Source organism: Haliotis rubra, unplaced genomic scaffold (genome assembly GCF_003918875.1).
Source record: "Haliotis rubra isolate DU_JTF1 unplaced genomic scaffold, ASM391887v1 Scf26, whole genome shotgun sequence".
In the NCBI taxonomy this organism is placed as follows: domain Eukaryota; kingdom Metazoa; phylum Mollusca; class Gastropoda; order Lepetellida; family Haliotidae; genus Haliotis; species Haliotis rubra.
Window position 1 is genome coordinate 1,315,672 of NW_025766669.1, and position 27,046 is coordinate 1,342,717.

General features: G+C 44.2%; 1 protein-coding gene and 1 long non-coding RNA gene across 3 annotated transcripts in view; one reads left to right on the plus strand and one right to left on the minus strand.

Annotated features, from left to right (window-relative positions):
• On the minus strand, positions 1-21,469 carry LOC124280045. 2 transcript variants are annotated; one of them, XM_046715923.1, is made up of 6 exons: positions 21,402-21,469; positions 20,175-20,349; positions 18,762-18,955; positions 17,751-17,873; positions 15,994-16,165; positions 1-329 (listed from the first exon to the last, which is right to left on the minus strand). In XM_046715923.1, the coding sequence occupies exons 2-6, from the start codon at positions 20,339-20,341 to the stop codon at positions 188-190; spliced, it is 798 nt and encodes a 265-aa protein (XP_046571879.1). In that variant the 5' UTR covers positions 20,342-20,349; positions 21,402-21,469; the 3' UTR covers positions 1-187. The 2 variants fall into 2 exon arrangements, with proteins under 2 accessions (XP_046571879.1, XP_046571878.1); XM_046715922.1 differs by lacking the exon at positions 1-329 and having other exon boundaries at positions 15,204-16,165.
• Positions 16,739-27,046, plus strand: part of LOC124280048 — a 21,707-nt gene continuing 11,399 nt past the window's right edge. The window contains exon 1 of the long non-coding RNA XR_006899561.1: positions 16,739-16,752. This is a non-coding gene — a long non-coding RNA (uncharacterized LOC124280048). The remainder of the gene's footprint in view (positions 16,753-27,046) is intronic.

The following is a 27,046-nucleotide window of genomic DNA, read 5'->3' on the forward strand; positions in this document are numbered from 1 at the left end:
TTGGCTGTATTTGTTTAATCATCTTGAATGTATGCATCTACACAATTACTTTCAGAACCCCCTGGGATCACCTCCGGAAGATGTTGGTGGTGTACATCCTGCAGGTGGTCGTGTTCCTGGTTCTAGCAGATAAGACTCATGAAAGAGAATCTAGTGTTAACGAAGATATAGCATCCCTTATTTTTAGCTACGAAACAAAGTATTGTGTATCAAGATGTATAGCGACATCTCGAACAGATACCATGTCCCCGTTTCCAGCAAATGATAGAGTCTGCACGCGTTGTTTCTGTGACCCGGAGTGTAGAGACTTTGGTGACTGTTGTCCTGATCTGTATATTGGGAAAGGAAAATACGACATAGAGTGTGTAAAATTATCTCAAGGATATTCTAAAGGGATCTATGTAGTGGCACAGTGTTCCCTTGGTGAAAAACAGTATTCGGAAGAACTCTCCAAAAAATGCAACGCAAACAACCATCTGCTAGTTTCCAGGCCAACAGAAAACGCGACTTCCTTAACATTCAAAAATAAATTTTGTGCACAGTGCCACGGTTACCAAGACTTTCATATATGGGATATAGGCGTTGCATGTGAAGGGTTTCCAGAGCAGATCAGCGCTATTTCGGATCCAGTAGCTATACTGAAATCATTGGAAACATCAATTATTTGTATCACTGAATACCGTGTGCCACGTAACGTTTTCACCCGAAAATGCCACGAAACGTCACCAATTTCTGAGTGCAACGTCACAGGGATTTGGGTGATGTACAATGCTGATACCGAGGCTGCTTGTCACGCATACAGCCACGTCACGAAGTCGGGTTATCAAAATATATTCTGTCAACTGTGTAATGAAGGCGAAATATCTGAGACGCCCAGCTTTCGGCTCCCAGAAATTGGCCTGCAGCCAGTTAAGCCTTTGACTGGATTGTTACGGTTTGAAGATGGCGTTATGGCTGCATCCCCAATTCAAACTATTGCCCAAAAGGAGAATATCATGATACCACAGTGAGTATTACTGTATTATACATAATGTTACGGTGGAGATTTCTGATCATGCTGTTGATGATGCGCTTGGAACCCATTGCATGAAACTTGACCTCATTGACATTTGTGTTGGGTATGAATCTTGCTGCTAGCAGTGATGTGGGTATGGATCTTGCTGCTAGCAGTGATGTGGATGCGGATCCAGCTGCTGTTGGATCTTGCTGCTAGCAGTGATGTGGATGCGGATCCAGCTGTTAACAGTGATGAGGGTGGATGGATCTTGCTGCTAGCAGTGATGTGGGTGTGGATCTTGCTGCTAGCAGTGATGTGGGTGGATCTTGCTGCTAGCAGTGATGTGGATGTGAATCCTGTTGGATCTTGCTTCTAGCAGTGATGTGGGTATGGATCTTGCTGCTAGCAGTGATGTGGATGTGGATCCTGCTGTTAACAGTGATGTGGGTATGGATCTTGCTGCTAGCAGTGATGTGGGTGTGGATCCTGTTTGATCTGGGTGTGGATCCTGTTGTTAACAGTGATGTGGTGGACCTGCTAGCAGTGATGAGGGTGCTGCTAGCAGTGATGAGGGTATGGATCTTGCAGCTAACAGTGATGTGGGTGTGGATCCTGCTGCTGCTAGCAGTGATGTGGGTGTGGATTCTGCTGCTAACAATGATGTGGATATGGATCCTGCTGCTAGCAGTGATGTGGGTGTGGATGGAGTGATGTGGGTGTGGATCCTGCTGCTAACAGTGATGTGGGTGTGGATCCTGCTGCTAGTGATGTGATGTGGATCTTGCTGCTAGCAGTGATGTGGGTGTGGACCTAACAGTGTTTGATCTTGCTGCTAGCAGTGATGTGGGTATGGATCTTGCTGCTAACAGTGATGTGGGTGTGGATCTTGTTGCTAGCAGTGATGAGGGTGGATCTTGCTGCTAACAGTGATGTGGGTATGGATCTTGCTGCTAGCAGTGATGTGGGTGTGGATCTTGCTGTTAACAGTGATGTGTATGGATGTTGCTGCAACAGTGATGTGGGTGGATCTTGCTGCTAACAGTGCTGCTCCTGCAGTGATGTGGCAGTGATGTGGGTGGATCTCGCTGTGGACCCTGTTTGATCTTGCTGCTAGCAGTGATGAGGGTATGGATCTTGCTGCTAACAGTGATGAAGGGTATGGATCTTGCTGCTAACAGTGATGTGGGTGTGGATCCTGCTGTTAACAGTGATGTGGGACCTTGTGGATGGAGTATGGATCTTGCTGCAGTGATGTGGGTATGGATCTTGCTGCTAGCAGTGATGTGGGTATGGATCTTGCTGCTAACAGTGATGTGGGTGTGGATCTTGCTGCTAACAGTGATGTGGGTGGATGGATCAGTGATGTGGGTGTGGATCTGCTGCTAGCAGTGATGTGGGTATGGATCTTGCTGCTAGCAGTGATGTGGGTATGGATCTTGCTGCTAGCAGTGATGTGGGTGTGGATCTTGCTGCTAACAGTGATGTGGGTGTGGATCCTGCTGCTAGCAGTGATGTGGGTGTGGATCTTGCTGCTAGCAGTGATGTGGGTATGGATCTTGCTGCTAGCAGTGATGTGGGTATGGATCTTGCGGCTAACAGTGATGTGGGTGTGGATCCTGTTGTTAACAGTGATTTGGGTGTGGATCCTGCTGCTAGCAGTGATGTGGGTGTGGACCCTGTTTGATCTTGCTGCTAGCAGTGATGAGGGTATGGATCTTGCGGCTAACAGTGATGAGGGTATGGATCTTGCGGCTAACAGTGATGTGGGTGTGGATCCTGTTGTTAACACTGATGTGGGTGTGGACCTTGCTGCTAGCAGTGATGTGGGTATGGATCTTGCGGCTAACAGTGATGTGGGTGTGGATCCTGTTGTTAACAGTGATTTGATGGATCCTGCGGCTAGCAGTGATGTGGGTGTGAATCCTGCTGCTAGCAGTGATGTGGGTGTGGATCTTGCTGTTAACAGTGATGTGCGTATGGATCTTGCTGCTAACAGTAATGTGGGTGTGGATCTTGGCTGCTAACAGTAATGTGGGTGTGGATCTTGCTGCTAACAGTGATGTGGGTGTGGACCTTGCTGCTAGCAGTGATGTGGGTGTGGATCCTGCTGCTAGCAGTGATGTGGGTGTGGACCCTGTTTGATCTTGCTGCTAGCAGTGATGTGGGTAATGGATCTTGCGGCTAACAGTGATGTGGGTGTGGATCTTGTTGCTAGCAGTGATGAGGGTGTGAATCTTGCTGCTAGCAGTGATGTGGGTATGGATCTTGCTTCTAGCAGTGATGTGGGTGTGGATCTTGCTGTTAACAGTGATGTGGGTATGGATCTTGCTGCTAGCAGTGATGTGGGTATGGATCTTGCTGCTAGCAGTGATGTGGGTGTGGATCTTGCTTCTAGCAGTGATGAGGGTGTGGATCTTGCTGTTAACAGTGATGTGGGTGTGGATCCTGCTGTTAACAGTGATGTGGATATGGATCTTGCTGGTAGCAGTGATGTGAGTATGGGTCTTGCTGCTTGCAGTGATGTGGGTGTGGATCCTGCTGGATGTTGCTGCTAACAGTAATGTGGGTGTGGATCCTGTTGCTAGCAGTGATGAGGGTGTGAATCTTGCTGCTAGCAGTGATGAGGGTATGGATCTTGCTGCTAGCAGTGATGTGGGTATGGATCTTGCTGCTAACAGTGATGTGGGTGTGGATCTTGCTGCTAGCAGTGATGTGGGTGTGGATCCTGCTGCTAGCAGTGATGTGGGTGTGGACCCTGTTTGATCTTGCTGCTAGCAGTGATGTGGGTATGGATCTTGCTGCTAACAGTGATGTGGGTGTGGATCTTGCTGCTAACAGTGATGTGGGTGTGGATCTTGCTGCTAGCAGTGATGTGGGTATGGATCTTGCTGCTAGCAGTGATGTGGGTGTGGATCTTGCTGCTAACAGTGATGTGGGTATGGATCTTGCTGCTAGCAGTGATGTGGGTATGGATCTTGCTGCTAGCAGTGATGTGGGTGTGGATCTTGCTGCTAGCAATGATGTGGATGCGGATCCTGCTGCTAACAGTAATGTGGATGTGGATCTTGCTGCTAACAGTGGTATGAGTGTGGATCATGCTGCTAACAGTAATGTGGGTGTGAATCCTGATGCTACCAGTAGTATGGGTGTGGATCATGCTGCTAACAGTAATGTGGGTGTTGATCATGCTGCTAACAGTAATGTGGGTGTGAATCTTGCTGCTAACAGTAATGTGAGTGTGGATCATGCTGCTAACAGTAATGTGGGTGTGGATCATGCTGCTAACAGTAATGTGGGTGTGGATCTTGCTGTTAACAGTAATGTGGGTGTGAATCTTGCTGCTAACAGTAATGTGAGTGTGGATCATGCTGCTTACAGTAATGTGGATGTGAATCCTGATGCTACCAGTGGTATGGGTGTTGATCATGCTGCTAACAGTGATGTGGGTGTGGATCTTGCTGTTAACAGTAATGTTGGTGTGAATCTTGCTGCTAACAGTAATTCGGTTGTGGATCTGGCTGCTAACAGTAATTTGAGTGTGGATCTTGCTGCTACCAGTGGTATGGGTGTGGATCTTGCTGCTAATAGAAATGTGGGTTTCGATCTTGCTGTTAACAGTAATGTGGATGTGGATCTTGTTTCTAACAGTAATTCAGGTGTGGATCTTTCTGCTTACAGTAATGTGGGTGTGGATCTTGCTGTTAACAGTAATGTGGGTGTGGATCTTGCTGCTAACAGTAATGTGGGTGTGGATCTTGCTGCTAACAGTAATGTGGGTGTGGATCATGCTGCTAACAGTAATGTGGGTGTGGATCTTGCTGCTAACAGTAATGTGGGTGTGGATCATGCTGCTAACAGTAATGTGGGTGTGGATCATGCTGCTAACAGTAATGTGGGTGTGGATCTTGCTGCTAACAGTAATGTGGTGTGTGGATCATGCTGCTAACAGTAATGTGGTGTGGATCATGCTGCTAACAGTAATGTGGGTGTGGATCATGCTGCTAACAGTAATGTGGGGGTGTGGATCATGCTGCTAACAGTAATGTGGGTGTGGATCATGCTGCTAACAGTAATGTGGGTGTGGATCTTGCTGCTAACAGTAATGTGGGTGTGGATCATGCTGCTAACAGTAATGTGAGTGTGGATCTTGCTGCTAACAGTAATGTGGGTGTGGATCATGCTGCTAACAGTAATGTGGGTGTGGATCATGCTGCTAACAGTAATGTGGGTGTGGATCTTGCTGCTAACAGTAATGTGGTGTGGATCTTGTTGCTAACAGTAATGTGGGTGTGGATCTTGCTGCTAACAGTAATGTGGGTGTGGATCTTGCTGCTAACAGTAATGTGGGTGTGGATCTTGCTGCTAACAGTAATGTGGGTGTGGATCTTGCTGCTAACAGTAATGTGGGTGTGGATCTCATGCTAACTAACAGTAATGTGGGTGTGGATCTTGCTGCTAACAGTAATGTGGGTGTGGATCATGCTGCTAACAGTAATGTGGGTGTGGATCATGCTGCTAACAGTAATGTGGGTGTGGATCATGCTGCTAACAGTAATGTGGGTGTTGATCATGCTGCTAACAGTAATGTGGGTGTGGATCATGCTGCTAACAGTAATGTGTGGTGTGGATCATGCTGCTAACAGTAATGTGAGTGTGGATCATGCTGCTAACAGTAATGTGGGTGTTGATCATGCTGCTAACAGTAATGTGAGTGTGGATCATGCTGCTAACAGTAATGTGGGTGTGGATCTTGCTGCTAACAGTAATGTGGATGTGGATCTTGTTTCTAACAGTAATGTGGGTGTGGATCTTGCTGCTAACAGTAATGTGGGTGTGGATCTTGCTGCTAACAGTAATGTGGGTGTGGATCTTGCTGCTAACAGTAATGTTGGTGTGGATCTTGCTGCTAACAGTAATGTGGGTGTGGATCATGCTGCTAACAGTAATGTGGGTGTGGATCTTGCTGCTAACAGTATCATGCTGCTGTGGGTGGATCTTGCTGCTAACAGTAATGTGGGTGTGGATCTTGCTGCTAACAGTAATGTGGGTGTGGATCATTGCTGCTAACAGTAATGTGGGTGTGGATCATGCTGCTAACAGTAATGTGGGTGTGGATCATGCTGCTAACAGTAATGTGGGTGTGGGATCATGCTGCTAACAGTAATGTGGTGTGGATCATGCTGCTAACAGTAATGTGGGCTAACAGTAATGTGATCTTGCTGCTAACAGTAATGTGGGTGTGGATCTTGCTGCTAACAGTAATGTGGGTGTGGATCATGCTGCTAACAGTAATGTGGGTGTGGATCATGCTGCTAACAGTAATGTGGGTGTGGATCATGCTGCTAACAGTAATGTGGGTGTGGATCATGCTGCTAACAGTAATGTGGGTGTGGATCTTGCTGCTAACAGTAATGTGGGTGTGGATCTTGCTGCTAACAGTAATGTGGGTGTGGATCATGCTGCTAACAGTAATGTGGGTGTGGATCATGCTGCTAACAGTAATGTGGGTGTGGATCATGCTGCTAACAGTAATGTGGGTGTGGATCTTGCTGCTAACAGTAATGTGGGTGTGATCTTGCTGCTAACAGTAATGTGGGTGTGGATCTTGCTGCTAACAGTAATGTGGGTGTGGATCTTGCTGCTAACAGTGATGTGGGTGTGGATCTTGCTGCTAGCAGTGATGTGGGTGTGGATCTTGCTGCTAACAGTGATGTGGGTGTGGATCCTGCTTTGATGTGGACCCTGTGGATCTTGCTGCTAGCAGTGATGTGGGTATGGATCTTGCTGCTAACAGTGATGTGGGTGTGGATCTTGTTGCTAGCAGTGATGAGGGTGTGAATCTTGCTGCTAGCAGTGATGTGGGTATGGATCTTGCTTCTAGCAGTGATGTGGGTGTGGATCTTGCTGTTAACAGTGATGTGGGTATGGATCTTGCTGCTAGCAGTGATGTGGGTATGGATCTTGCTGCTAGCAGTGATGTGGGTGTGGATCTTGCTTCTAGCAGTGATGAGGGTGTGGATCTTGCTGTTAACAGTGATGTGGGTGTGGATCCTGCTGTTAACAGTGATGTGGATATGGATCTTGCTGGTAGCAGTGATGTGAGTATGGATCTTGCTGCTTGCAGTGATGTGGGTGTGGGATCTGCTGGATGCTGCTGCTAACAGTGGGTAATGTGGGTGTGGTGGGTGTGGATCCTGCTGCTAGCAGTGATGTGGGTGTGGATCTTGCTGCTAGCAGTGATGTGGGTATGGATCTTGCTGCTAACAGTGATGTGGGTATGGATCTTGCTGCTAACAGTAATGTGGGTGTGGATCTTGCTGCTAACAGTAATGTGGGTGTGGATCTTGCTGCTAACAGTAATGTGGGTGTTGATCATGCTGCTAACAGTAATGTGGGTGTGGATCTTGCTGCTAACAGTAATGTGGGTGTGGATCATGCCGCTAACAGTAATGTGGATGTGGTGGGTGTGGATCATGCTGCTAACAGTAATGTGGGTGTGGATCATGCTGCTAACAGTAATGTGGGTGTGGATCTTGCTGCTAACAGTAATGTGGGTGTGGATCATGCTGCTAACAGTAATGTGGGTGTGGATCTTGCTGCTAACAGTAATGTGGGTGTGGATCTTGCTGCTAACAGTGGTATGGGTGTGGATCTTGCTGCTAACAGTAATGTGGGTGTGGATCTTGCTGCTAACAGTAATGTGGGTGTGGATCTTGCTGCTAACAGTAATGTGGGTGTGGATCTTGCTGCTAACAGTAATGTGGGTGTGGATCTTGCTGCTAACAGTGATGTGGGTGTGGATCTTGCTGCTAACAGTGATGTGGGTGTGGATCCTGCTGCTAGCAGTGATGTGGGTGTGGACCCTGTTTGATCTTGCTGCTAGCAGTGATGTGGGTATGGATCTTGCGGCTAACAGTGATGTGGGTGTGGATCTTGTTGCTAGCAGTGATGAGGGTGTGAATCTTGCTGCTAGCAGTGATGTGGGTATGGATCTTGCTTAAGCAGTGATGTGGGTGTGGATCTTGCTGTTAACAGTGATGTGGGTATGGATCTTGCTGCTAGCAGTGATGTGGGTATGGATCTTGCTGCTAGCAGTGATGTGGGTGTGGATCTTGCTTCTAGCAGTGATGAGGGTGTGGATCTTGCTGTTAACAGTGATGTGGGTGTGGATCCTGCTGTTAACAGTGATGTGGATATGGATCTTGCTGGTAGCAGTGATGTGAGTATGGGTCTTGCTGCTTGCAGTGATGTGGGTGTGGATCCTGCTGGATGTTGCTGCTAACAGTAATGTGGGTGTGGATCCTGTTGCTAGCAGTGATGAGGGTGTGAATCTTGCTGCTAGCAGTGATGTGGGTATGGATCTTGCTGCTAGCAGTGATGTGGGTATGGATCTTGCTGCTAACAGTGATGTGGGTGTGGACCTTGCTGCTAGCAGTGATGTGGGTGTGGATCCTGCTGCTAGCAGTGATGTGGGTGTGTGACCCTGTTTGATCTTGCTGCTAGCAGTGATGTGGGTATGGATCTTGCGGCTAACAGTGATGTGGGTGTGGATCTTGTTGCTAGCAGTGATGAGGGTGTGAATCTTGCTGCTAGCAGTGATGTGGGTATGGATCTTGCTTCTAGCAGTGATGTGGGTGTGGATCTTGCTGTTAACAGTGATGTGGGTATGGATCTTGCTGCTAGCAGTGATGTGGGTATGGATCTTGCTGCTAGCAGTGATGTGGGTGTGGATCTTGCTTCTAGCAGTGATGAGGGTGTGGATCTTGCTGTTAACAGTGATGTGGGTGTTGATCCTGCTGTTAACAGTGATGTGGATATGGATCTTGCTGGTAGCAGTGATGTGAGTATGGGTCTTGCTGCTTGCAGTGATGTGGGTGTGGATCCTGCTGGATGTTGCTGCTAATAGTAATGTGGGTATGGATCTTGCTGCTAACAGTAATGTGGGTGTGGATCTTGCTGCTAGCAATGATGTGGATGCGGATCCTGCTGCTAACAGTAATGTGGATGTGGATCTTGCTGCTAACAGTGGTATGAGTGTGGATCATGCTGCTAACAGTAATGTGGGTGTGAATCCTGATGCTACCAGTAGTATGGGTGTTGATCATGCTGCTAACAGTAATGTGGGTGTTGATCATGCTGCTAACAGTAATGTGGGTGTGGATCTTGCTGCTAACAGTAATGTTGCTTGCTGCTAACAGTAATGTGGGTGTGGATCTTGCTGCTAACAGTAATGTGGGTGTGGATCTTGCTGCTAACAGTAATGTGGGTGTGGATCATGCTGCTAACAGTAATGTGGGTGTGGATCTTGCTGCTAACAGTAATGTGGGTGTTGATCATGCTGCTAACAGTAATGTGGGTGTGGATCTTGCTGTTAACAGTAATGTGGGTGTGATCTTGCTGCTAACAGTAATGTGGGTGTGGATCATGCTGCTAACAACAGTGTGTGGTGTGTGATCATGCTGCTAACAGTAATGTGGGTGTTGATCATGCTGCTAACAGTAATGTGGGTGTGGATCTTTCTGCTGCTGCTGTGGATCTTGCTAACAGTAATGTGGGTGTGGATCTTGCTGCTAACAGTAATGTGAGTGTGGATCATGCTGCTAACAGTAATGTGGGTGTTGATCATGCTGCTAACAGTAATGTGGGTGTTGATCTTGCTGCTAACAGTAATGTGGGTGTGGATCTTGCTGCTTAACAGTAATGTGGGTGTGGATCTTGCTTCTAACAGTAATGTGGGTGTGGATCTTGCTGCTAACAGTAATGTGGGTGTGGATCTTGCTGCTAACAGTAATGTGGGTGTGGATCTTGCTGCTAACAGTAATGTGGGTGTGGATCTTGCTGCTAACAGTAATGTGGGTGTGGATCATGCTGCTAACAGTAATGTGGGTGTGGATCTTGCTGCTAACAGTAATGTGGGTGTGGATCTTGCTGCTAACAGTAATGTGGGTGTTGATCATGCTGCTAACAGTAATGTGGGTGTTGATCATGCTGCTAACAGTAATGTGGGTGTGGATCTTGCTGTTAACAGTAATGTGGATGTGGATCTTGCTTCTAACAGTAATTTGGGTGTTGATCTTTCTGCTTACAGTAATGTGGGTGTGGATCTTGCTGCTAACAGTAATGTGGGTGTGGATCTTGCTGCTAACAGTAATGTGGTGTGGATCTTGCTGCTAATAGTAATGTGGGTGTTGATCATGCTGCTAACAGTAATGTGGGTGTGGATCTTGCTGCTAACAGTAATGTGGATGTGGATGTTGCTGCTAACAGTAATGTGGGTGTTGATCTTGCTGCTAACAGTAATGTGGGTGTGGATCTTGCTGTTAACAGTAATGTGGGTGTGGATCTTGCTGCTAACAGTAATGTGGGTGTGGATCTTGCTGCTAATAGTAATGTAGGTGTTGATCATGCTGCTAACAGTAATTTGGGTGTGGATCTTGCTGCTAACAGTAATGTGGGTGTGGATCTTGCTGCTAATAGTAATGTGGGTGTGGATCTTGCTGCTAACAGTAATGTGGGTGTTGATCATGCTGCTAACAGTAATGTGGGTGTTGATCATGCTGCTTACAGTAATGTGGGTGTGGATCTTGCTGTTAACAGTAATGTGGGTGTGGATCTTGCTGCTAACAGTGATGTGGGTGTGGATCTTGCTGCTAGCAGTAATGTGGGTGTGGATCTTGCTGCTAACAGTGATGTGGGTGTGGACCCTGTTTGATCTTGCTGCTTGCAGTGATGTGGGTGTGGATCCTGCTGGATGTTGCTGCTTACAGTAATGTGGGTGTGGATCCTGTTGCTAACAGTGATGAGGGTGTGAATCTTGCTGCTAGCAGTGATGTGGGTATGGATCTTGCTGCTAACAGTGATGTGGGTGTGGATCTTGCTGCTAACAGTGATGTGGGTGTGGACCTTGCTGCTAGCAGTGATGTGGGTGTGGATCCTGCTGCTAGCAGTGATGTGGGTGTGGACCCTGTTTGATCTTGCTGCTAGCAGTGATGTGGGTATGGATCTTGCGGCTAACAGTGATGTGGGTGTGGATCTTGTTGCTAGCAGTGATGAGGGTGTGAATCTTGCTGCTAGCAGTGATGTGGGTATGGATCTTGCTTCTAGCAGTGATGTGGGTGTGGATCTTGCTGTTAACAGTGATGTGGGTATGGATCTTGCTGCTAGCAGTGATGTGGGTATGGATCTTGCTGCTAGCAGTGATGTGGGTGTGGATCTTGCTTCTAGCAGTGATGAGGGTGTGGATCTTGCTGTTAACAGTGATGTGGGTGTTGATCCTGCTGTTAACAGTGATGTGGATATGGATCTTGCTGGTAGCAGTGATGTGAGTATGGGTCTTGCTGCTTGCAGTGATGTGGGTGTGGATCCAGCTGGATGTTGCTGCTAATAGTAATGTGGGTATGGATCTTGCTGCTAACAGTAATGTGGGTGTGGATCTTGCTGCTAACAGTGGTATGAGTGTGGATCATGCTGCTAACAGTAATGTGGGTGTGAATCCTGATGCTACCAGTAGTATGGGTGTTGATCATGCTGCTAACAGTAATGTGGGTGTTGATCATGCTGCTAACAGTAATGTGGGTGTGAATCTTGCTGCTAACAGTAATGTGGGTGTGGATCATGCTGCTAACAGTAATGTGGGTGTGGATCATGCTGCTAACAGTAATGTGGGTGTGGATCTTGCTGTTAACAGTAGTGTGAGTGTGGATCATGCTGCTAACGGTAATGTGGGTGTTGATCATGCTGCTAACAGTAATGTGAGTGTTGATCATGCTGCTAACAGTAATTCGGGTGTGGATCTTGCTATTAACAGTAATGTGGATGTGGATGTTGTTTCTAACCGTAATTAGGGTGTTGATCTTTCTGCTAACAGTAATGTGGGTGTTGATCATGCTGCTAACAGTAATGTGGGTGTTGATCTTGCTGCTAATAGTAATGTGGGTGTTGATCTTGCTGCTAACAGTGGTATCGGTGTCGATCTTGCTGTTAACACTAATGTGGATGTGGATCTTGTTTCTAACAGTAATTATGGTGTGAATCTTGCTGCTAACAGTAATATGGGTGTCGATCTTGCTGTTAACACGAATGTGGATGTGGATCTTAGTGGTGACTGCGATGTTAGTGTGGATCTCGCTGTTGTCAGTACCTGGTTTGTGTCTTGTTGACAATGATGTGGGCAGGGATGTGGATCATTTTGTCAGTGTTGTGGATGTGAATCTGACTGAGGTTCTTGATGACAGGAGTGTAGATGTGAATCTTGTTAAAAGTGGAGTGTTTGGATCTTGTTGACAATATGTGAATGCGGGAGAGTATTGTTGACAATAATGAAGGTGGGGATCTTGTCAACAGTTGCGTAAGGTGTAAACCTTCTTGCGTAGTAGGATCTTTTTGTGAAGTATAATGGCCTTCTATTTCCACTGGTTGGTGAAGCTGTCTTTAACGTCTAACATCGATTTTTACACGAATGAAATAATCTCTTGATCTTTTATGGCAAAGCGTACACAGATAAGTAGACTAACGCTTAGTCCCTAAACATATATAATTTTGATAGTAGCAAATAAACCAATTTAAATTGAAAAGGAGCCCAAGTGAGTTGGGAGATTGAGGCCTGAACCTGGGGGAATCTAGACTTGCTTCATTTAGGGCTTCAGCATTGTAGGGAGGGCTAAGGCAGTTGTGAAAAATACAGATAAGTCGTTGCTGTAGATAAAACACAAATTTAACAGCAACAAGAAGTGTTAAAATGAAAGAAGATGTACATTCGATTTCAGGACCAGTGCCGTAAAATTCTTTGCCCACCGTTTCAACAGCTGAAGAGCGGAGAGTGCCTCAACATTTTCACCCAATTTCCAGTTCAAAGGTTGAGGTATTACATTGACGTTTACATGGTTCCTGTGACAGAACATAACACCGAAATAGTAAACTTGACCCAGCTGATGCGTGTATTGACAGAATATTACACCTCACAAACGGACATGAAGACAACAATAATAAAGAAAGTGGTCGCTAAACCTTACACCAAGAAGTCATCGCATGTTGGGAATGATTGCTGCGACAGCATTACAGGTATCAGCACTGCTGATATCTCTGGCATGGAGATACGGATATATGTTTCTACGAGACTGTCCACAGAACATTCTTTTGCAACATTTGCTGAACGCGTTTCATACTTGCTCTTTGGAGAAGTGCGTCTTCATTTCGATGGGTTGAATGTTTCGTTCCGGGCTGAGTATAAACACATGTTGCCAGTTTATCAAAGACATCATACACTATCGGCGTATATATACGAGCCTGTTACTATTGAAGAAGACGCATTTGAAGCCTTTTCAAGCAATAATGTCAAGCGTAACTGTCCCCAGATTTTGTACCATCAATATGATTATACACTGATGGCTAACGCTAGTGTACTTCTGAAGAACAGTAATACACTCATCGCCAGAGAAGACTTTACTCCAACCAAAAGTTCAGATATTTTGGTATGCCTATCCACTCTTGAAGATCTGAAGCTTCTGCTGGACGACGCGGGCACGTACAAAGAAAGATCACACACTTCAGATTGTGGAACAGAGCAAAGCTGTGGCGTGCTTACTGTTGTTTTAGCCGTTTGTCTGTGTGTTAATATTTTATTTCTTCCTCTGTAATTTCGTGTCCGCCCAGATCCTTCCTGATTTTCAGCGTTTATTAAAGGACTAATTTTTATAGGGGAAGTAGTAGGCGCACATCAAATGAAAAAAATACCAGTTTCCCTATATTTTAATGTCAAAATATAATATCGCCACCATCAAAGGTGGACACCCATTTCCTCACAGGTTTGTGCACTCAGATTTCCAAGCTCATATTTAATAATTACTCACGTAAAATATATTTCATTCAACATTTTAAGCGCAACTCTGGCACATCAAATCGTTCTCCGCCTACATTACCCCTGCCAGCTTCCGGTTCAACGGATTGAAGGAACAGGGGAGTTAACTCTAAATATAATTGTTGAATTACATGTCCGCCAAACGGAAAGTTCGCAGATGACAAATAACTACTTGTGGAGTTACCTCCCTTGCTTTCATTCACCAATACCGACGGTTGATAAGATAAATAATCTTTAATGTTAAAGTTAAGCAATATGATATTTCTTTTAATTTCTGCCTATTCTTGTTCCTTCATTCGGTTTAACCGGAAACTGGCAGGGGTAATGGAGGCTGTGAGGAAATGGGTGTCTATCGCGTTTATCTTTGATGGTGGCGCTATTTTATTTTGATATTAGAAAGTATTTTTCAAACCGAAGCGAGGGAAGAACGTTGCCAACATTTGTTCGCTTCGCTGGCATATAGGTAGACTGGTCATTTTTCTCTCTGTTGCGAACCCGTTTCTCTTCCGCTAGCACGCTCACACACCTGCCTCTTCCGCTAGCACGCTCACACACCTGCCTCTTCCGCTACCACGCTCACACACCTGCCTCTTCCGCTACCACGCCCACCTCTTCCGCTACCACGCCCACACACCTGCCTCTTACGCTACCACGCCCACACACCTACCTCTTCCGCTACCACGCACACACACCTACCTCTTCCGCTACCACGCACACACACACCTACCTCTTACGCTAGCACGCCCACACAACAGCCTCTTCCGCTAGCACGCCCACACAACTGCCTCTTCCGCTAGCACGCCCACACACCTACTTCTTCCGCTAGCACGCCCACACACCTACCTCTTACGCTAGCACGCCCACACAACTGCCTCTTCCTTTAACAAGCCAAGACACCTGCCTCTTCCGCTAGCACGCCCACACATCTACCTCTTCCCTTAACAAGCCAAGACACCTGCCTCTTCCGCTAGCACGCCCACACACCTACCTCTTCCTATAACAAGCCAAGACACCTACCTCCCGCTAGCACGTCCACACACCTTCCTCTTACGATAGCACGCCCACACACCTACCTCTTACGCCAGCACGCCCACTTCCCTTAACAAGCCAAGACACCTGCCTCATCCGCCAGCAGGCCTACACCAACCTCGTCCAGTAGCACACGAATAAACCAACCTTTCACCAGCACGCTCTTCCCTTAGCACGCACACACACACCTACCTCTCCCGTAAGCACGCACATACATCTACCTCTCCCGTTAGCACAAACACACAGCTACTTCTCCCGTTAGTACTGTTCCTCTTGAGCTGGAACGCCCACACCTACTTTATGACCTGCGTCGCACATTTGGACGTTTCCAATCCTTTATTATTCAATGCAATACGCAAAACAAGACAATAAATATAGTTATGGTCTTCTGTTTCTACGATAATGCATATACAAGACATAGCAACATTTGATACATTGTATTAACATTGTTCGAATGGCAACGTATGCTTTTAAATTTTAATTCAATTTTCGGAAAAGAAATCTTGAATACATAAGTGCAGTTTGATAACCAATGTTTTATCTAAAGAATCTCTCTGAGTGATGAACATCTCCACTCACAGAGTCACATGTCATCGTATCCCAATTGCGTAGATCGATGCTCATGCTGTTGATCACTGGATTGTCTGGTCCAGACCCGAGTATTTACAGACCGCCGCCTTATAGCTGGAATATTGCGGAGTGCGGCGTAAAACGAAAGTCACTCTACTCACAGACAAAGTGGGTCATGTGCTTGTCTTTTGCAGCGTGATGCACGTTTAATATAGTGAAGCCGGCCCTAATGAGATAATCACATGCCTTCTCCACCGTCCAAGAGGGTCCAATTTGATCCGAATTTTCGTGTAGGCTACTTGCTGCTAGGCATAACATCGTAGATCCAGTGAATAGGAAACACGCTCCCATGTTGCCGACATTCTCAGCCACCTTTCCATTCATGCATAAATCTAGCATACTAAAGATTCCGCCGGACTTGACTGCTCGACGGATTCCTGAAAGAGCTTTGTCTAAGTAAGCTAGATCATGCGCCACATCACTGATGAAGATCCAGTCAAATGAATTGTTTAGTTCGCTAGGTAAATTGAAGAGGTCATACGTTTTGAAACAGACGTTCTTTAAATTCCTATTGGACGCAGCTGCGTTGGCTGCTTCCACAACATTCTCAACCACGTCACTTCCGGTGAAAGAAGATTTAGGGAATCGTGCCGCCATATTAGTAAGGAGCGTACCATTTGCGCTACCAAACTCAGCAACTGTGATACCTGTCTCTGCAAAGTAATATGTAAATTATAAGGACAAATATGAAAAAACCCACCCCGAAAACAATGTGAATTTAGACATCCACGAGATTTTCATCACACATGCAGGCATCTTCGTCACTGTATTTATCATCGACTTTAGAAAAGTTATATAAAAGAGCGTATGAGTTTAAGAGTGATCTACTGGCAAACAAGGATAAGTTGGACCGGCGCAGAAAACGCTTTTACGAGAAGTAGGCGGTGCACGGCAATGAGCAAGGCGAAGCTGCACACGCCTTGCTCATAAGACTCTCACGTCGGTGTAGCAAGTCGCACTACACTTAATCGCGGACAACCTGGGCCCCTTCGCTAACAATGGCAAGCGCCAGTGGGCAGCACTCATACATGCTAATACGGGTCAATTGTTGGTGCTCAACTTATCTTTGTTTGCCAGTACATCTGATAAAGACGGATAATGGAAAGAAAACGTCCGCCAGAAATAGTCTTCAAACGGACAATGGAACTTCTGGGTAATCGCATACTGGACATACGTGTAACTGAATACAATTAGGAAAGACATGTATTTCTATTTTGGTAAAACCAGTTGTCCATAACATGTTAAATTTGGTCTACAGGTTCTCCCGGTATGTAGTTAGTGGTTCAGTTATATTGTTATTGAACCTCTAAAATGCATGACATTTATTGGAGGGTTTATTGCACTAACGAGAGGGAGACGGTTTTCTAGAAAAATAAGTGGGACGGAAACACATCAAAACGTTCATACTTTGGAATGGTCTCAAACACCCCAGTAAAAAGAGTAGAGTCTGTTTGCAGTGAAAACGTACCGATGAATTTCACTCTAAACAAAAAAGTAAATCGAATAAAGTGAAGGGGTATGCACTTTAAATGAAACACCGAGAACAAATACGGGGTTTAAGTTAACGCTCATCACGTACCGCACGTGCATTTGTTTCACTGTTCCATCTACTGCGCTCACCCCCTTGTAATACAAACCAATAATAGCGATTTGAATTTATGATCGTTTGTTAAACAACTTTTATCCTAAGTTGAATAAAATTCTGAGATTTAGATGTTCATTTGTCAAGGTAAAATTATGAGGATTCGCAATCTTAATGTCACTTAACTTGATTTACTTTTTTGTTTAAAGTAAAATTCATCGGTACGTTTTCAATGCAAACAGACTATGGTAGAAAACATAATGTACAGTAAATCAAATCAGAAAGAAAGACTTTGTCGCCATGTAAACGCTTCGCAATAAAGAATTCTTGTATTGCTTGATTTGAAGTTTTATCTCTTAAATAGGATTTTTGTTAGGTAACGAGAGCCGATAGGAGTAGTAGGTGTAAGCTTGTTTGTTTGTTTGTTTAATCCCTCCCAGCAATGTTCCAGGCGGTCACTAAATAAGCGAGTCAGGGCTAGACAATCCAGGGATTGACATCATGAACATCGATCTACGAAACTGGGATACGATGACATGTGTCAACTAAGTCTGTCAGCCCGACCACTTGACCCTGTTACTCGCCTCTTATGACAAGCATGGGTTACTGAAGATAAATTTTAACAGTGTTCATCACCGATAAAAGTAATCACATACCAAGTTTCTCTTTCAACCCAGGCACTGCTGACAAGATGTTGTTTTCGATGAACATATCCTGATTGGCGGAGCGGTAGTCTTCCATAATATCAAACACCTCTGGTAGAGCCCCGAAAGCAACTCCTGAAAATTAGCCCCACAACCTTATTGAGTGAGTGAGTGACTTTCGTTTTACACTGCTTTTAGCAATATTCCACCAATATCAGGGCGGGGACACCAGAAATGGGCTTCACACATTGTGCCCATGTGGGAATCGAACCAGGTCTTCGGCGTGACGAGCGAACGCTTTAACCACTAGGCTACCTCACGGCCTTATTGTAACAATAGGCAGTGAAGTGAATGTAGTTTTACGCCGCACTCAGCAATATTCTAGCTATATGGCGGTGGTCTGTAAATAATCGAGTCTGGACCAGCCAATCCCCAGTGATTTTCGCATTTGGGATACGATAACATGTGTCAACCAAGTCAGCGAGCCTGACCACCCGATTCCGATGACTAGACGGAAACATGACCTGACCGTCACGCCGAAGACCCGATTCGATTCTACACAATGCGTGAAGCCCATTTCTGCCGTCCCCTGCTGTGATGTTATTGCTCAGAGCAGCGGAATATTGCTAAAAGCGGCGTAAAACTGAACTCACTCACTCTCACTCACTCAATCACTTGCACACTCACTCAATCACTCACTCCTGAACCTCACATCTCCATTTCAACCAGGTGTTAGGACAAACACGAGGCAGTTGAGTAAGTGAATGCTTTTCGTTTTGCGGCAATTTTAGCATTATCCAAATTAAATCGGGTCGGGAAACACTAGAAATGGGATTCACACATTGTACCCATGTGGGGAATTGAATCGAGTCTATAACATCATGACAGAACGAATTAATTACTTGATTGCCCAATCTCTGCACACAAGAGCTGTAATGTTGGTCACTCTGGTGCCTGCTGATTCGTCTGATAATGGTATCACATATTACACCCAGAGCTGGCCGCCTCTCTCGAGGATCCTACCTGGAGGTCCATCAAGCTTGAAGCATTCCTTGACAGCCGGGTATCTCTGGCCAAAGAGTGGGATCATCCTACTATAGGCGGATGTCGACCTGAGGACTCCCTTGTGACAGCTCGGTACGTGGTAGTGAGAACTGTCCTCGTTCACCTGAATCACCCCAGACGTTGCAAGGGCACCCAGCACCTCACGGACGTATCTGACGGATGATAGGACGGATGAGGATAGGTAAGGTTGATGATGATGGTGATGGTGATGGTGATAATGAGTAGCCAGAAGGAGGAAGAAGAAGAGACTGACTGACTGACTGAGTTTGGTTTTACGCCGCTTTTAGCAATATTCCAGCAACATCACGGCGGGGGACACGAGAAATGGGCTTCACACATTGTGCCTATGTGGGGATTCGAACCCGGGTCTTCGGCATGACGAGCCAACGCTTTAACCATTAGGCTACCCCACCGCCCCGAAGAAAAAGAGAAGGAACCGGGGAGGAGGAGCAAAAATAGGAGAAGAGACAGAATGAGGGAGGAGGAGAAGCAGAGGCGACGAGGAAGAGGAGGATCCGACAGGAAGAGAAGCAGGAGGAGGGGGGAGGAGGTAACAGGGCGAAGAGGAAGAGGAGGATCCGACAGGAAGAGAAGCAGGAGGAGGAGCAGATGGGAGGAGGGGGGAGGAGGTAACAGGGCGACGAGGGAGGAGGATCCGACAGAAGGAAGCAGGAGGAGGAGCAGATGGGAGGAGGGGGGAGAGAAGCAGGAAGGGAGGATCCGCAGGAAGGAAGCAGGAGAGGAGGATGGGGAGGGGACAGGGCAGAGAAGAGGAAGAGGAGGATCCGACAGGAAGAGAAGCAGGAGGAGGAGCAGAGGGAGGAGGGGGAGGAGGCAGGGAGAAGAGGAGAGGAGGATCCGACAGGAGGAGGAGCAGATGGGAGGAGGGGGGAGGAGGTAACAGGGCGAAGAGGAAGAGGAGGATCCGACAGGAAGAGAAGCAGGAGGAGGAGCAGATGGGAGGAGGGGGGAGGAGGTAACAGGGCGAAGAGGAAGAGGAGAACCAGGGACGAGGAAGAGAAGCCGACAGCAAAAGGTGAGATGGAGGGGGAGGGGCAGGAGGAGGACAGAAAGAGGAGGAGACAAAAGGCAATGCCGATGTAGCCGAGTTCATAGATGAAACAAAGCAGTACCTTTGACACCAATGGAGAAATGATCAGTCACGTTTCACCTCATCACAAAATGAAACCACAATTTAGCAATAGGTGAATATTTCAGCCTGTTGAGATATACTCGGCAACTGCTGGCCAAAAGTTAACATGTGGAAACCCCTGATCTCAATCCGAATTTCAGATAGATCTACATGTACAAACTTCATGTGTATCCAAGACGAAACAATGTATATGTAGCCTGCGATATTTTAATAATCACCTTTCTTTTAAACCTTTCTTCTCGGCAATTTCCTGTGACGTCATTGGCACTTCTGCTTCCAAGAGCGCTTCAAGAATACCAGTATCCTTTGCCATTGCGATGCACAATGCTGCACTCCCAGCACCCATGAAACCAAACAGTCTGGCACCATATTCGTCTGGGTTCATCTTTGTCTCTAAAGGGTAGCATAAATCGGGTTTATTCCATGAGTATTCTCCAAGCCATGGGTAAGCAATGTTAAGATAATAACAGGTTTAATCTGTGCATACAGAATACATATGTTCATCTGGATATCATCTAATATCTATATACAGTAAGTTCCTTCTACGCAGACTACTGGTTTGGAAAGTTATGAATATCTGCATAGTTTAATTTGCTTGCATCCATTGAAGCTTAATTCGTTTAACATTCCATAACAACCCTCCCTTCTAACAGCCTCGACAACAATCCCATGGAAATTTCCAAATCAGTAATAAAAAATCAATTCGTTTTGACCATTACCTTATATTTCATGCGAACAATTGACTTGCCTCTGCATGTGTTTGTGACGAGTTTTACCATTGGGACAGGATGTATTTTTAGGTGCATGTACATGTGCTCAAAGGTGCACTACAGTAATACGCGGAATTTATGAGAGGTCTGTCTTGCCAGAATCTGTTTCCATAAGGATAAACTACATTAAAAAGAACATAATGAGAGGTAGTCCCCCGGGTAGAGTTAGTACCGACCATCATACCCTGGCCATGTACTAAGGGAAAACTCATCCTTTCGCGAACCCATGGTGTCTTCGCTAAGTCGAAATCGTACAGTCGACTCGGCTTTAAGCAGAGACTTAAACTATCGCAATTTTGACATCAATAATTCATTTTGTTATATCAATAATTGAATGACTGATGTAATAACATCAGAAATGAATACTAACTGGCGCCTTACAGATGAATCCTTTGCCTAATATCCATAAGGAAATATTTACAGTGAGTGTCATGTGAATATTTGCCCTTGAGCAGCTTCATTATCTGTTTTGACATAGCCGTGTGTTTACTGGCTTGAACCTGAGGCTGAGCCTTCGCGTCTGAAAGTAGGTCATCGTGAAGCTTCGATAAATGAATACAATTAATGTGTCGTACATCTGACTTTCCCCGTTCTGTTTCCCTACTGTCTAGTAAACTAAAGTCACATGTCATTTCAAATGTCACGCTTCAATACACGTTTTACCGCTTGTCATACCTGCTTTTGTTTCAGGACTTTGATTTACCTCTTCCTCTCTGTTATTGCTGGTCAACACAAGGGAGGCTACTCGCAAATCCAAAGATAAGCAGGTCAAAATCGTCAATAGGTTCATAGAGGCTGTGCCGTCGAATCGAATCAACGTTCACATATATTTCGGTCGCATTTTCAGGGAACTAAGACGTCAAGAATTCCAGTATATTCATGTCCACTGAACGTATTTCTTATTTGTAATTTTGTATTTTACAAACACATATATCCAAATGTTTTCGCGAACAATGTTTAAGAAAGAGTAGTTGTGAGTGAGTGAATTGGTTTTACGCCGTTTTTAGCAATATTCCATCACGAGCACTGAGGGGGACATGTGCTTCACGCATTGTACCCATGTGGGGAATCGAACCCGGGTCTTTGGAGTGACGAGCAAATGCTTTAACCACTAGGCTACCGCCCCGAAATAGTAGTAGTAGTGGTAGTAGTAGAAGAAGAAGAAGTAGTAGTAGTAGTAGTAGTAGTAGTAGTAGTAGTAGTAGTAGTAGTAGTAGTCGTTTTTTGTCGTTTAACGCCTCACTCAGCAATATTCCAGCTATATGGAGGAGGTCTAGACAAGATAATCCAGTGATGAACATCATGAGCATATACACATGACATGTGTCACGATGACATACGATGGATGGATACGATGACATGTGTCAGTTAAGCCTGACCACCCAATCCCGTCAGTCGCCTCTTACGACTAGCATGGTTTGCTGAAGGCTAATTCTAAGCCGGATCGTCTGTAGTAGTAGTAGTAGTAGTAGTAGTAGAACTAGTAGTAGTAGAACTAGTAGTAGTAGTAGTAGTGTAGTAGTAGTAGTAGTAGTAGTAGTAGCAGCAGTAGTAGTAGTAGTAGTGGCTGAGATGTGTCATGGAATAATTGTCGCACTTTAGAACTTACACCATGCAGCAGGTGATGTAGTTGTTGATGGAGCAGCATGTAACGATAACAGTGGTTGTAACAGCCATGGTCACCGTGACGTCAACAGCACATCAAGGGATGGAGGTTCATGTTTTTTATTCATTTGAGGATGATGAAGAACAACAACGGTGAAAGTTCCACATCCATAACAACGTACATTGTAGATGTATGTGGGAAAGCACCTCGCGTGCGTCACTTGTGCCTAATCCTGTTCATTATTCGCTATAAAATATAATTCTTAAAATTCTTCACAATTCCTAGGATGCTGGAACGAGTGAAAATTATTCCGACTGTGCTGAAATACTATTAGACGTTCAAGGAAGTATTTTGATTACTTAACATTCAATAAAGATGTCTCACACAACTACGTAACAGACGTATCAGCACTCATGAAGTGCAAGTTTAGTAGGCGCAAAACAAACCCATCTTGAATGATAACATATAGAAATATGTACCATTAAAAACAAGTAGGGGGTATTCCATTGTGCGAGCATACCACTAGCCAATGCCAATGCATATTAAAAAAGGTAATATATATCCATACAGATGAAACATTTCCAAAGGAATGAAATAAATTGTCACATTTTCCCTTAATTTCTCTTCATCATCTTTCCTCCTTGGCTTCATCATTTGCATTTTATCAATCTTGTAAATCCAATATCACCTACTTTTTTGGATGGTATAGGATTGTAACAAATAAAACATTAAAGAACCACTAAACTTTGTTTTTGTTACTCTTTTAACCATTACATATGAAAGATTTGTGGTTAGTCTTATGCGGAACACCAAATTTATTCTTTAAAAACTTGTGGTTAATTAATACCGAGCGATTAAAAGTGGCCAAAAAGTCGCCTGCTTCCCTCTCGCCCGCCAACGAAACCACAGACAGGTTACTTAACTCTGTCGCCAGAGCACTGCAGTGACGTCATATGAGGAACGATTTTCAGTTAGTTGTATAGAAAGTGTGTAGCACGCTCATCATTTTGATGATTTCTCGACATGAACGACGACATGCCGAATCGTTGCTTTGTCGTCAATTGCTCCTAGGGGTCGGGTGATGGTGTCACCATGCACAGATTTCCACAGGATCCCGCAGTTCGTGCTAAATGGGTTATGTTTGTGAGTGCGAAGCGAGCGTTGTGGAAGCCTGAAACGATATCTTACTTGTGTTCAGATCGCTTCACGGAAGTTAAAGAATCAAAACTACTTACTAGTTATAGTAAAATATGTATATGATTGATGACCATAAAGATTTTCCATAACACAACTTGTAACATAACAATATAGAACAAGTTTTATGGATAACAACTTCTTTATTTCGTGAGTGCGACGTTTCGATACAGATTCTTGTACCGTTGTCACTCTTGCTTGACAACGGTACAAGAATCTGTATCGAAACGTCGCACTCACGAAATAAAGAAGTTGTTATCCATAAAACTTGTTCTATATTGTACGTCTCAACTTCTAAAATGCCACTCAAACAAGTTGTAACATAACGATTTCTTCCTCGGAAGTGAGGTTGTGGTCGAAGTAACAATAATATTGTAAGTAGTATTATATTGACACCCACCTCGCTGCCAGGAGAGAAATTGTTATGTTATACGCTATGTCATGCAAAATCCTATTGGCCATCAATAAAATACATATTTTACTACCAGTAGAAAGTAGTTTTGATTTTGTAACTCGGTGAAAACAAACCTAAATAGCATTTATCCACAGACTGGCGGATGTTCCCGACAGGGCGCCGCCATTTTTGAAAATCGTAAAGTCTGTTAGAATTAATGAGATTATAGTTTGTTTTCATCAAGTTAGAAAATCAAAACTACTTTCTACTCGTAGTTAAATATGTATTGGAATCATAACCAAAAGGGTTTTGCATGACACAACTTATAACATAACGATTTCTTTCACGGAAGCGAGGTGGGGGTCGAAGTCACAATACTGCGCGATAAATTTCTTGCTACATTCACATGGTTAATGTCCACTCACCAGTATGTAGATACTAGTCAATGTGCGTCTTTATATTTGGTCTTATAATCCTAATTAGTTTATTATCATACTTTTATGCATTTTGAAACTAAATAAAAAGCTGACGATCTGCTGATACTTATAGTGAATTTATAACAGAACATGTAATATCTAGACATTTTATAGTTTGCCAATGTGAATCATAATTCGCACACACACCCTAGTGTATGTTGTCTGTCTCATTACACTTCACGGCGAAAACAATGATTCTGTTGAATGCTACGACAAATGATTAAAAAACAAAATGCAAATATTAAAATTAAAACAGATTAAAGTTATAGGAACAATATCAGGCCATTACCTTGTTTGAGGAATGTATCCATCAATATCCACAAAACTGTTCCAAATGATGTGTCTTTTAACAGTTTAATATACGAAAAAGTGATAAATCTTTTCAGGTATTGGTGTATAGTCTCATTGGTCACCCAAGATAGCACACCTGGCAACTAATTGCATAATGTCCGCCTTTCATTAAAACAGTAATTTAGTTAGCCAATAATGGGCAATCAATCAATGTATTGCCGGTTAATCCTTTGAAAGAAGGACGTTGTTTTTACGCAGACACCGACACGGCAGAGTGTATTCAGTATAGATTAGTAAATCTACATACATAAACACTACCTTTTGACAATTCCGCTGTGTAAGATAAAAGTAATTAATCAATCAGCGTGTTATCGGTTAATCCTTTGATCGATGTTCATAATGTTGAATATTTACTCCAGACACAAGAAATGCCAAATGGGAACCTTTGTCGGGTAATCTAAGTGTGTTACCACTAATTATACCTGTTATAAATTCATTAACTGACCATCAAGTGAATGATGACAAATAACATGTGTAGGTTTATACCACCTAACACGGGTTACAACAAGGGAGTATTAATTGCTGTATTGCATGTGAAAACTTATGGGCCGACACTGTTTTGAGAATACAAACAGATTTTTACATGACATGATTAAATATCGAGGTAAAAACACAGAAATGGGATCAATTTGGATCAGTCATTATACAAATAGGGCCTAACGACACCAATCAATTGTGACAGAAGCGTCTATGAAAACAAGTTGTAACTCGGAAACTAGGCAAAGCAGGAGACAAAATTAAATGACAGTAGATTGTGAGAACATATAGCTTTCATTTTCCACAACAATTGTCACGATTTCAGGTTTATACAAGCCTGTAAACAAGATAATTTACCCCCTAAAATGTAGATGAATTCTGCATCGGCCCTCAAAGCTATTCCTCATATGACGTCACAGAGTCGCGCCGCTCTGATTGGTTGAAATGTCGTTCGCAGGTGAGAATTGTGCACTGTTGTCAAAAAGGTCGATTTAAGTCAATTAAAGGTCGAAATGAGTAGTTTTAATGAGGGGGTTGCATTTATAACGATGCCAGTTAGTGATTTATGTATTTTTACCCCCTAGGGTTTATGTGACCTTTAAGGGAAATATCGCTGTAAATTCTACAGTGCACTTTCACAGTGGCGCACTTTTCAAACGGAAGCTCCACACCGTGACACATATAGGATTGCTTATAACGATTAGTCACCGATTTCACTTTTAATTACCTTTTTTTACATCACTGGGGCATTACGGCAATCAAAACAGAAAGAGCAAATATTCTGCACCTCAGGAGATTTGATAACGCTCCTTCGTTAGGATAATATGACTCGGGAAGAGTTAAAGGTTAAAGGAAATACATGAAAACCGAGACCAAAGTAAACGAAAGTGTTTATTTTAAAATACTGATTGGGCAAATAAGCACCAAAAACACATTAACAATGTCTGTGCATTTTTTTTAACAATTTATGTTGTTAAAATGAAACAAATATTATAAAAACATCATTTACATTAACAAAACGGCGTTTGGGTAACATAGTGGTTGAAGCGTTCGCTCGTCACGCCGAAGAACCGGGTTCGATTCCCTACATGGGTACAATGTGTGAAGCCCATATTTGGTGTCCCCCGTCGTGATATTGCTGGAATATTGCCAAAAGCGGCGTAAAACCATACTCACTCACTCACACTAACAAGTGTACAGGTTGGTTTTAACTATATCACGACAGCGGGACACGGCAAATAGGCTTCACACGTTCTACCAACGTTAGGAATCGAACTTAGTCTTCCGAGTGACAAGCCAACATTTTAGTCACTTGACCTCCCAACCTTCCTTACCAAATGAACTATATGTGCAAAAATCGATGATTGAAAGCTATAAAACACAAACCTCTTTTCACAAATATGTAAGCGTGTGATGATCAACATATGTACATGAAAAGATACAAGAAACTGTGGAACCATACATCTAGTAATCGTTATTATGAATACAATTATGAACATAAACAATATACATGTACACAGAAACAATATCATACTATCATATTTTGCCTGTCACACCCCCACCCCCACCCCCGGTTATTTTTATTGAACATCAATACAGAGCATTTTTATATACAATTTTAGCTGTCCCAACCGGTGACATTCGAGGTCAGTCGTGTCTGTCAGAGGGCGGTGGGGGTAGCCTAATGGTTAAGGCGTTCTCTCACGCTGAAGTATCAGGTTCGATTCCCCACATGGGTACAATGAGTGAAACCCATTTCTGGTGTCCCCCGCCGTAATATTGCTGGAGTATTGCTAAAAAAGCGGCGTAAAACTAAACTCAC